The sequence below is a fragment of the Rutilus rutilus genome (genome assembly GCF_951802725.1).
Source record: "Rutilus rutilus genome assembly, chromosome: 20".
Taxonomy (NCBI): domain Eukaryota; kingdom Metazoa; phylum Chordata; class Actinopteri; order Cypriniformes; family Leuciscidae; genus Rutilus; species Rutilus rutilus.
The window spans coordinates 32,489,862-32,502,818 of record NC_140225.1 but is presented as its reverse complement, the minus strand read 5'-3'; the positions used below and the strand labels follow the sequence as shown (position 1 = coordinate 32,502,818).

General features: G+C 35.2%; 1 protein-coding gene across 11 annotated transcripts in view; it reads left to right on the top strand.

The window, feature by feature from the left end:
* The window catches only part of znf451 (zinc finger protein 451), a 28,920-nt gene that overhangs the window by 1,254 nt on the left and 14,709 nt on the right, over positions 1-12,957 (top strand). For all 11 annotated transcript variants that reach the window (XM_084392017.1, XM_084392023.1, XM_084392020.1 and 8 more), the window contains exon 4: positions 3,634-3,747. In XM_084392017.1, coding sequence (XP_084248143.1) covers positions 3,634-3,747 — 114 coding nt within the window. The remainder of the gene's footprint in view (positions 1-3,633; positions 3,748-12,957) is intronic.

Sequence of the window (12,957 nt, the reverse complement as noted above, 5' to 3'; positions counted from 1 at the left end):
TGCGGCGGTTCATGTGACACTAATGTGAAACCAGACTTCATTTGCGCCACTGGAAAGCATATTTACACTGTCTGAATCGTTCCCTATCCCCTATATAGTGCACTGTGTGATATTCACCATGTAGAATATAGTAAATATGTGACTGATTTCAGCTTCAGAGTCTGTTTATAATGTAGGGGGCGGAGCTTTGGATTCTAGAGAGCATTTGATTGGTCAGGAAATCTAATGAGAAGCTGAAGTGTAGAGTAATGTCATCGAATCATTGATCCATATTGGCGGAAGTGAGAGACTGTAAGGTTTGAACGCTTATATCTTCAAAATGCGAATTTTGTCATTGTTTTGGAGCACACTAGCTGATAGATAACAGTAAGACTAACATATTCATAATAAAAGCCAAAAAAAGTCACTTTTGATTTCATGGGGACTTTAAAGCTGGCATGAAAGGGGTTTGAAAGGTTGCGATCATCTTTTCGTCTGTATATTCTCTGTATTGTGACGTACAGTAAATCTGAGTGAAATGGCTTTTGGAACAAGAACAAATGTGGGCGGGGCTTGATTTTGTCTGTGGGGAATTGGTTGGATGATTGTGGCTTGCTATTGGTGGATCTTATGTGAGTGACAGGTTGCCCCGCCCTCAACATATGTAAAAAAAATCATGTGAGGTTTGAAATGACATGAGGCAGAGTAAATCAGGCCTGGCCAATCCTGTTCATGGTTCATTCTTTTGTAGTTAAATTGTAGTTGGTTACTGATTTCTGAGATACTGAGTGACATCTGAATCAATCTGAGTTAACTTTATTGGCCAAGTATGCAAAACACACAAGGAATTTGTCAGTGGTATAAGGCGTCCCACACGTATAGGCTATGCAATGTATTATAATAGTTGCAGAGACCTAATACAGTGCTTAGCAGACAACAACACAGCAACAAAAAGTATTAAACATAATAACAGTGCACTTAATTGCGGTACTACACAAGAGAGAGAAAATAGAAATAACGTGAGTGTAGAAATTAGATCTACTGAAAAAAAAAAAAAGCTATTCTGAAATCTGGCAGGTTTCGTTACGCCTTCCAGAAGGTAGAAGTCTGAGAAGACTGTATGTAAGACGTAATCCATTACATTACACATTCAAGGTTTATGTAATCAGACTACTTTTAGATTACTTTTAGATTACTTTTAGATTACTTTTGACCGAACTCATTTATCACATTGATTTGAATAGGATGATCTCGTACCATATTGAAAAAAATGCAAAGGGAAAGAATTTTTTTGTTTTTTGTTATTAAAAAAATGAAGTGCATTAAATATTACGTTACATCAGGGTTTCGTGAGTTTAATAAAAAGCTTTTAAGTAATTAAATCATGAACATTTTAAATGAAAATAAGTCATTTTAAAATTAAAAACAAAAATAAAACGCTTACTAAAAAGATTAAAAAAATGTTTTATTTGTTTACCTGCATCATGTCATGTGGCCATTAATCGACATCAGAGAACAGTGAACTTAATTTTATTATTTATTATTATCATGGACTTAATTTTATTAATGACCTAACTTAATTACTTAAAGTCCCCCTGTAGTCAATAATTGTATCCCTTAAAACTCATATTTGATCACCAGAATTACATATTTAAACGTTTTTTTCTTGAAAAAATTTCCTCATGCCTTAAAATATCTTGAATGTAACTCGACACCCTTGCCTTATTTAGTATACATGGTTCTATGAATATGCAAATGAGCCCCACCTCCACTCACTCGCTCAGCTCAGAGATCCACTGGTTGACGATCACACGTTGATCTGATTGGTTACAAGGTAGTTTGTGACGTCAGAAACACCAGCGATTTCAAAGCGTGTTTTTGAGACTGTCTTTGGTTCACTGCAGTTTTAAGGAGGAAATACTCAGCAATGGTGTCGACTTATGACTTTACACATGGTTTGTCTTAAAGCATATTAAAAACACCACATAGACATATAAACAACATTAAACGCTTGATTTTCACCACAGGGGGACTTTAAAATCTCAGGGCGTACTTTAAATAAATATATTAGGTCAAAGATTTTCAGCTGATAAAAAAGTTGGGGAATCCCTGCATCGCATGTAAATATGAAATAACGTGAATTTGTACATTTTAATGTGTCTGTAAGACGAAAGCCTTCCAAAACCTGTAATAAATGACTGTTTAAATGGCTGTTTTTTTATATTGTAAACTGTAATTTATTCCTGTGATCAAAGCTGAATGTTCAGCATCATTACTGCAGTCTTCAGGGGCGGGACGGTGGCTCGGGGGGGTTCGACTCGAGCCTCTCTGTGTGGAGTTTGCATGTTCTCCCCGTGTCAGCGTGGCTTTCCTCCAGGTGCTCCGGTTTCTCCCACACTAAAGACACCAAAGACATGCAGGTTAGGTGGATTGGACATGCCAAATTGGCCATAGGAGTGTGTGTGAGTGTGTGTCAGGAAGGGCATCCGGCGTCAAACCTGTGCTGAATCCATTTTGTCTGTCTGTCTGTGTGTGTGTGTCAGGAAGGGCATCCGGCGTCATACCTGTGCTGAATCCATTTTGTCTGTCTGTCTGTGTGTGTGTCTGTGTGTGTGTGTCAGGAAGGGCATCCGGCGTCAAACCTGTGCTGAATCCATTTTGTCTGTCTGTGTGTGTGTGTGTGTGTCAGGAAGGGCATCCTGCGTCAAACCTGTGCTGAATCCATTGTGTGTGTGTGTGTGTGTGTGTGTGTGTGTGTGTGTCAGAAAGGGCATCCGGCGTCAAACCTGTGCTGAATCCATTTTGTGTGTGTGTGTGTGTGTGCGCAGATAATGCTGAGGAACCCTGCAAATGTAAACTAAGTCTAGGAAAACATAGATTACTCCAGTCTTCAGTGTCACGTGATCCTTCTATTTCTATTATGAAGAGTTATGAAAAATTCTATTATCTATCTTTCTAATATGCTAATTTCAGATTATTATCAGTGAAAACAGTGAACATTTTGATACTTTGATGAATGGGAAGTTCCAAAGAACAGTATTTATTAAAATAATGTATTTACTGTGTAATGCATCCTCGTTGAGTGTACAGTCAAACCAACATGTATTCAGACACCTTCAAAATTTCTCACATTATCACAGTTTATCCGCTATAGTTTATAAAATGGTAATAAAATATGACAAGAACTCAGAGTGATCAGATCAGTTGATGTTTCACTGGTTTTGTCCATCCTTCTGTTAGACTGTCTCACATATGAATTATGTTGAATATCTGTCAGATGTTAAGTTTAACTGCACAATTAGATAATACCAGTTTAGCTCAACCAATCACCAAGCAATGCTTCATTTTGTTCAGTCTGTGTGTAAAAAGAGCAATTAAAGAAAAAACACTTCAGCAAAACATGATCAGCTCAAAGTGTCTGAATAATATTTGGTCCCAAATTTTTCTAAATGTTACTGGTAGTCACTGTATGAAGAATGTTTGGGTATAATATGTCACAGTTTACTGTATTTTGCTCTCCTCACTTACATAAATGAACTATAGTGTCCTGCACACACTAGTAAACCAATATCAAACATGATATCTGGTGTCTGAATAATGTTTGGTTTGACTGTACTTCTTTTAAAGAAGTGTGTTTGTGTGTGTTGTGCTCAGATTGAGGATCAGGTGGACCGTCAGCGCGCTCACGCCGTGTCCACGCTGGACCGACTGGCTCGACAGGTTGCTGTGGAGAAACAGGAGAGGGCTGACAAGTGCAAAGCCTTCAAGGTTGGCCTCTTCCTCTTTCCTTATTTGAAATTGAAATAAAAAAAATGCAGTTGTTGTAGATACTATCACTTGAGATTGAGTGAGCATATTAGCCACAACTGTCTACTTTATCAAAGTACTTATTTGCATATTAATATATAAATTAATCTTTTATAATAATCTTTAGGTATATTGTTTGTATTTATCAACAGGTATAAGTTTTTATTTAATAAATGTGTTAAAGTATAAAACACTAAGTTAAGTTCTTTAGAAAAGAATGCAGTGAAATTAAAACAATTTTATATATATATACACTCACCTAAAGGCTTATTAGGAACACCTGTTCAATTTCTCATTAATGCAATTATCTAACCAACCAATCACATGGCAGTTGCTTCAATGCATTTAGGGGTGTGGTCCTGGTCAAGACAATCTCCTGAACTCCAAACTGAATGTCAGAATGGGAAAGAAAGGTGATTTAAGCAATTTTGAGCGTGGCATGGTTGTTGGTGCCAGACGGGCCGGTCTGAGTATTTCACAATCTGCTCAGTTACTGGGATTTTCACGCACAACCATTTCTAGGGTTTGCAAAGAATGGTGTGAAAAGGGAAAAACATCCAGTATGCGGCAGTCCTGTGGGCGAAAATGCCTTGTTGATGCTAGAGGTCAGAGGAGAATGGGCCGACTGATTCAAGCTGATAGAAGAGCAACTTTGACTGAAATAACCACTCGTTACAACCGAGGTATGCAGCAAAGCATTTGTGAAGCCACAACACGCACAACCTTGAGGCGGATGGGCTACAACAGCAGAAGACCCCACCGGGTACCACTCATCTCCACTACAAATAGGAAAAAGAGGCTACAATTTGCACGAGCTCACCAAAATTGGACAGTTGAAGACTGGAAAAATGTTGCCTGGTCTGATGAGTCTCGATTTCTGTTGAGGCATTCAGATGGTAGAGTCAGAATTTGGCGTAAACAGGATGAGAACATGGATCCATCATGCCTTGTTACCACTGTGCAGGCTGGTGGTGGTGGTGTAATGGTGTGGGGGATGTTTTCTTGGCACACTTTAGGCCCCTTAGTGCCAATTGGGCATCGTTTAAATGCCACGGCCTACCTGAGCATTGTTTCGGGCCATGTCCATCCCTTTATGACCACCATGTACCCATCCTCTGATGGCTACTTCCAGCAGGATAATGCACCATGTCACAAAGCTCGAATCATTTCAAATTGGTTTCTTGAACATGACAATGAGTTCACTGTACTAAAATGGCCCCCACAGTCACCAGATCTCAACCCAATAGAGCATCTTTGGGATGTGGTGGAACGGGAGCTTCGTGCCCTGGATGTGCATCCCACAAATCTCCATCAACTGCAAGATGCTATCCTATCAATATGGGCCAACATTTCTAAAGAATGCTTTCAGCACCTTGTTGAATCAATGCCACGTAGAATTAAAGGCCATGTTGCAGGTTAACCACCACTGTTGATCAATGGGTACATTAATCACTCAAGATATGTATACCATTTTTAAAATGTCTCAAAAATGGTCTTAAAGACCAGTTTTTTACGTTTTTTGGTATGAACGGGTTTTTTTACGCAATTCGGTGATGACGTCACGTTGGGGAGAAGCGGAGGAAAGGTAGCCTCAGCCAATACAGTTTGTATTAGAACTATGGCGACTGACTGGGAAAAATGAGTGAAAAATCAACGTTTCCTTTATATCTAGTGGCAGTGATCATTACATTAGTTCAGATAAGTACCGGTAAACTTTGTCTTCATCTAGAAATAGAAGGCATCATGCTAGCTATGGGCTAATTTGCCAGTCCCACCTGTCATCCACCCCCTCCAGATAATCCCTAATTTAGTCTTTCCCCCAACGTGGTAAACACATTAATGATTAGTTATATGGGGGTAAATTGATGCCAAAACCATTGAAAATGGACAGACTAAAAGTCACAAATAGATATTACAACTTGTAAATACAAAGCACAATCTACAAATAGATTAAAAATCCGCAAACAAAGTCCTCATGATCCTCAAATGTAAAACAAGATCTACAAATAGATACAAAGTCCTCAAACAAACTCTTTGTGATCCACAAATATAAAGCATGATCTACAAAAAGATTAAAAATCCACAAATAAACACATCCTGATTCACAAATAGAAATCAGTGACTTGTACTTGAAAACCAGAATTTGGATGAATGTAAAGTGACTTGTTTGCAGGTGAAGATCATGTTCTGTTTGTAGATTGTGTCACATTTGTTTTCAGAATTCTGACACTATTGTTTCGCTGTTGTGACAAAATAATGCCATAATCATTGAAAATTAAGAGACTCTGAGTCAAAAATGCATATTACAATTTGTAAACACAAACAAGATCTACAAATAAATTTTAAATCTGCAAACAAACTCCTCATAATCTGCAAATGTAAAACACAATCTGTAAACAGATTCCAAATCTGCAAACAAACTCCTCATGATCCGCAAATGTAAAATGCGATCTACAAATAGATTTAAAATCCACAAACAGACTCTTCATGATTCACTAATAGAAATCAGTGACTTATACTTGACAACCAGAATTTAAATGAATGCAAAGTGATTTGTCTGCGCATGAGGGTCATTATTTGTTTGTAGATTGTGTTGCATTTGTTTTCAGAATTTTGGCACAACTGTTTCGCTGTTTTTCCCATTAAAAAATCTACAAATGCCCTCCTCACAATTTGCAAACAAACACAGTCTAACTTGTATTTTCAAACCACTGTAAAAAGACATTCTTACACATTCTGTGCAAAGCTCAGCATGCAAGTGTTGAATACGCGTTTGCAGATCACAGGGCATTCACAGATCCCTCTACACGCGTTTGCAGATCACAGGGCATTCACAGATCCCTCTGCATACGTCTACAGATCTTTTTGGCACTATCTTTCCGCAGAGAGTGTGACTACGATCCACACGTGTAGTCAGCCAATCAGGGGTATTGCTTCAATGTGATGTCACGCCCCCTCAATAAGCCCTTTTCAAAATAAGAGCTGACACTTCTTGGATAGGTGGGCTGTGCTCACTGCCATTTACCGTTGCCGGTGTTGTACCGAAATCCGACTCCCCGGACAAATCGCACTCTCTTTCGCATGCACGCGCAAGCGAGTTTAAATGCACTTCCTTTGCTATATTCATTTATCGATCGATTTTTCACACAGCAAGCACCCAGATCCTGCATGGAAGCTTAGTCTACACTTAAATAAATTAACAGAAAGTGAACTAGTGTGGATAAAAGATGCAAAAATAGATAGCTATCAAAACAAAACTGTTAATTTCACTTAATTTAACTGAACTTATCGTTTGTGTGTTAAACACGATGTGGTTCATAGGAAAATACTGTATTACTCTCCCCATTGCACATGAATGTCATTAAAAATAATAATATTTAACCTTTTTTCACGAAGATAGGCTTTAAGAGTTCATCAAAAACATATGTACGAGGCAAATACCTGTCTTTTCGTTTCTTTTTTTTTTTTTTTTTTTTGCTTAATTGCGTCTTAAACATAGAAATAAAACAAATTATTGGTGATAATTGAAAAAAGAATGTAAGAAACCTTAGACATTTTTTTTTAATTAATAGTTATTTTCCAGCACATTAGGGCCCAGAAAAGCAGTATTTATTTAATTAATTCTTTCAATTTTACATCTTACATAGCCAGGGCCGTTATAGACATTAGGAGGCCTTAGGCAAAATTCATGTTGGAGGCCCCCACCCCCAATAAAAAAACACTTGAAACAAATATGATTCCTAACCTTTTTATTTATACAACATGTCATTTTTAAATTTAATATATTTTTACTTACACAGTAGGCTACATAAGTTTGGACACATTGCTATTTTTAATGTTTTGGGATTTATTTGATCAAAAATACAGAAAAATAATATAGCCTAGTGAGTGAAATATTATTAAAATTTAAAATAATGTTTTTCTATTTTACTATACTTTAAAATATATTTCTGTGATGCAAAGCTGAATTTAGTGTCACGTGATCTTTCAGAAAACTTTATAATATTCTGATTTATTATCAAATGTTTGATATGGTGCTTAATATTTATTTTATAACCTGAGATACTTTTTGTTCAGGATTTTTTCGATTATTAAAAAGTTGTTTTAGAAAAGTCTTCACTATCACTTTTTATATATTTAACACACCCTTGCTGAATATTCCTGTTTTGGGTTTTTTTTTTTTTCTGTATTTTTGATCAAATAAATGCAGGCTTGTAGAGCATAATAAGTAGGCCTAACTTCTTTCAAAACCATTAAAAATAGTAATGGGTCAGACTTTTTACCGGTAGCCTACTGTATAGGCTACATATTAATCAAACTTTATCTAAGGTAATCTCTTTTTTGTTTATTGAAGACGATCGCTACTGAGCATAAAAAAAGAGCTTTTTTACTAGTCAGCTCCTGACGCGATGTTATTCATAAGCGCAAATTCAAAGCGTCGCGTCTGGGCACTAATGACGCTCGCGCTCTTTTAAACTCGTAATAAAGCAGTGAATGATTTTTGCACTGGTGAAATCAGTTGAACTCATTTTGTGTGAATGTAAACTGTACATGTTACTATACATCCAAATAAAATGTAGGCTATTTAATAATTTTATGATTATATATTTTTTAATATCCGATATATTGTTTTATTTTAAAATATTTTAATAATAATTCATATAATAATTTAATAATTATTAAAATATATGTATATAGTTTTACTTAGAAAGTAGTTTTATGATATATTATTAATATTATTATATTAATATAATAAACATAATAATTTAATAATAATTAAAAAATATGGTTTACTTGGAAATTGGTTTTATGATAAATATTATTTTTATTATATTAGTATTATGATAGATATTTTTTATTTTATTTATTTTGAAAATATATTTTAATAATAATTAATATAATATACTCTTATATATTAATTTACGAATAATTAAAAATATACATATATAGTAGCATAATGTCGAATTCATCGGGCGGATGTGCACTTGTGAAAATCGCGCGCGCTAATTCATTCCAGGCATAGCTAACGGTACCTTGTTTGCACACTTAATTATCACGTTGTTTTTCCAATGGATCCTGGGATTTACGAAGAATTATTTTTATTTATTTTTTGGTTAAAAAAAAGAACACCTGACAGCAAAGCAATTGCTCCAGCTATTTTAATTGTATATTCATAAGCTATGTAAAATTGAAATATTTTTTCATTATTATTAAATTGTTATGTTTATTATATTAATATAATCATATTAATAATATATCATAAAACTACTTCCTAAGTAAAAATATATACATATATTTTAATGATTATTAAATTATTATATGAATTATTATTAAAATATTTTAAAATAAAACAATATATCGGATATAAAAAAATATATAATCATAAAATTATTAAATAGCCTACATTTTATTTGGATGTATAGTAACATGTACAGTTTACATTCACACAAAATGAGTTCAACTGATTTCACCAGTGCAAAAATCATTCACTGCTTTATTACGAGTTTAAAAGAGCGCGAGCGTCATTAAACCAGGCTTTAGTGCCCAGACGCGACGCTTTGAATTTGCGCTTACAATGAATAACATCGCGTCAGGAGCTGACTAGTAAAAAAGCTCTTTTTTTATGCTCAGTAGCGATCGTGTCTTTCTCTTCCACTTGATGTGTGTAGCCTATAGCATATTTAAGGTAACAATGCAATACATAATAGTAGCCTATAATATTACTGATATTAATAATATGACAATATCTGCAGTCAATATTGATTAAATGGGAGGGAAAAATCCTGCCCATACCGCAGCTGAAGAAATGATAAAAGCACTTATGTTCTTCTACTGAAGTGGTATTCTGGAACTGTGAATAAATTGAATAAAACAGCAAAATAATAACAACAACAACAACAATAACATCTTCAATAAACAAAAAAGAGATTACCTTAGATAAAGTTTGATTAATATGTAGCCTATACAGTAGGCCACGGGCGTAATTTCCTATGGGGACAGGGGGGACATGTCCCCCCCACTTTTCAAAATCCCGTTTGTGTCCCCCCCACTTTCCAATTCGTTATGATGATTTTTTTTTTTTTTTCGCACACCGTCATCGCCACGGAGGAGCAGGACAAAGAAAGCCTGTGCCGATGCGAGCTGCCGCGTCCAGGAACGTCGCGTCCACACTCTAAAAATAGCTCAATGAAAGTTCTAATGAGCAGGGAGCGCTCCTGACACACGCACACGACGCACAGACAGCGCGCCAGAATCGAATTACTGCATAAGGTGCATCTACGCGGGTTCACGCAGGGGCGTAATTCGTGAAATGCACTCCCGCTGGTTGAGCGCGGTAAAGTTCGTTTTGGGTTCGATATTAGCAGGACATTTGTTCTACAGGGTCGGTAGTCTAACAAAGATATCAATAGCAAGATTAGTTTTAACATTATGTGACCATTGTATATCGACATGATGAAAATATTCATTCAAAATCATTCGTGCATTAATGCTGCATAATTGATAATGCTTTGACGCGTTTCCACAGCACACAATGCTTAAGGGAATGTCTGCCAATTCCACCAACTGCGTTAAACGTAGCCTATAATTTCTATTATTTAAAATGACTTTTAACATTTAAAAACAGATGTTTTCAAATTCCAAAGCTTGCAGAAGGTTCCTAATGGCAATACTGACTTAGGCTACAGGTAGCCTTGAGTAAATTAACTTGTCTAAGAAAATGATTCATAAAACGTATAAATATCAGTTGAGCCTATGTTTACTTTCGTCACTGACACAGACGGAAATGAAAAGACTATCAGTCTAAGTTCAGCTTTAGGAGGGGAAGAAATAGGCCAGGATAAGAATACTGAGAGAATAAGAAATATGAAGATGAGGAGAGAGCAGGTATTGACAAATAATCTAATGACAAGGTTTTAAATAGCCTATTTCTTATAATTTTTTGGCCTTCAAAAGTCCTAAATTACACATATGTAGGTCAAAGAAATCCAAATTTTCTCGGGGGAGCATGCCCCCGAACCCCCCTAACTATGGGGGCCTTGAGTCTTGATGGGCACAGGAAAATGTTAATCCGGCCCTGGGTAAATATGACATTTATTATGGGTTTAAGTGAGGATTGTTTAAAGTTCACTTAAATTAAGTTGTTATATTTTTGAAGCCTAATAAATATTTAAAATTTGGGGGAAAAAATAATTTTCATCGAGACATCGGTAGCTATATTAATATCAGTGATACATACTTTAAAATATACTGTCTTTATGTTGTTTCTACATTACAGTGGAAATTGAGTCTCACTTTATTTCAATTTTATTTACACACAAAACATTAATAGTGAACATTTTTGACTTTATAAAATGATTCTCTCACGTCTTGGCAATCGGCCCCTATTGAACAATAAAAAAGTAAGACATCTTTTTGTTATACATAGTTTAGTAGCCTACTATTCTTTTTGGCAGAATTTATCATTATAATCAACTTAATTATTTTCAAAATTATTATTATTAATTATTTTGTATCACCATAGTCCCTAAATGTATGTAAATGCAGGAAATGGGATTCAAATAGAAAAAATGTTCCCCCGTTTTGTGTCCCCCCCACTTCTCAAACCAAAGTTACACCCTTGCAGTAGGCTACCGGTAAAAAGTCTGACCCATTACTATTTTTAATGGTTTTGAAAGAAGTTAGGCCTACTTATTATGCTCTACAAGCCTGCATTTATTTGATCAAAAATACAGAAAAAAAAAAAAAACCCAAAACAGGAATATTCAGCAAGGGTGTGTTAAATATATAAAAAGTGATAGTGAAGACTTTTCTAAAACAACTTTTTAATAATCGAAAAAATCCTGAACAAAAAGTATCTCAGGTTATAAAATAAATATTAAGCACCATATCAAACATTTGATAATAAATCAGAATATTATAAAGTTTTCTGAAAGATCACGTGACACTAAATTCAGCTTTGCATCACAGAAATATATTTTAAAGTATAGTAAAATAGAAAAACATTATTTTAAATTTTAATAATATTTCACTCACTAGGCTATATTATTTTTCTGTATTTTTGATCAAATAAATCCCAAAACATTAAAAATAGCAATGTGTCCAAACTTATGTAGCCTACTGTGTAAGTAAAAATATATTAAATTTAAAAATGACATGTTGTATAAATAAAAAGGTTAGGAATCATATTTGTTTCAAGTGTTTTTTTATTGGGGGTGGGGGCCTCCAACATGAATTTTGCCTAAGGCCTCCTAATGTCTATAACGGCCCTGGCTATGTAAGATGTAAAATTGAAAGAATTAATTAAATAAATACTGCTTTTCTGGGCCCTAATGTGCTGGAAAATAACTATTAATTAAAAAAAAATGTCTAAGGTTTCTTACATTCTTTTTTCAATTATCACCAATAATTTGTTTTATTTCTATGTTTAAGACGCAATTAAGCAAAAAAAAAAAAAAAAAAAAGAAACGAAAAGACAGGTATTTGCCTCATACATATGTTTTTGATGAACTCTTAAAGCCTATCTTCGTGAAAAAAGGTTAAATATTATTATTTTTAATGACATTCATGTGCAATGGGGAGAGTAATACAGTATTTTCCTATGAACCACATCGTGTTTAACACACAAACGATAAGTTCAGTTAAATTAAGTGAAATTAACAGTTTTGTTTTGATAGCTATCTATTTTTGCATCTTTTATCCACACTAGTTCACTTTCTGTTAATTTATTTAAGTGTAGACTAAGCTTCCATGCAGGATCTGGGTGCTTGCTGTGTGAAAAATCGATCGATAAATGAATATAGCAAAGGAAGTGCATTTAAACTCGCTTGCGCGTGCATGCGAAAGAGAGTGCGATTTGTCCGGGGAGTCGGATTTCGGTACAACACCGGCAACGGTAAATGGCAGTGAGCACAGCCCACCTATCCAAGAAGTGTCAGCTCTTATTTTGAAAAGGGCTTATTGAGGGGGCGTGACATCACATTGAAGCAATACCCCTGATTGGCTGACTACACGTGTGGATCGTAGTCACACTCTCTGCGGAAAGATAGTGCCAAAAAGATCTGTAGACGTATGCAGAGGGATCTGTGAATGCCCTGTGATCTGCAAACGCGTGTAGAGGGATCTGTGAATGCCCTGTGATCTGCAAACGCGTATTCAACACTTGCATGCTGA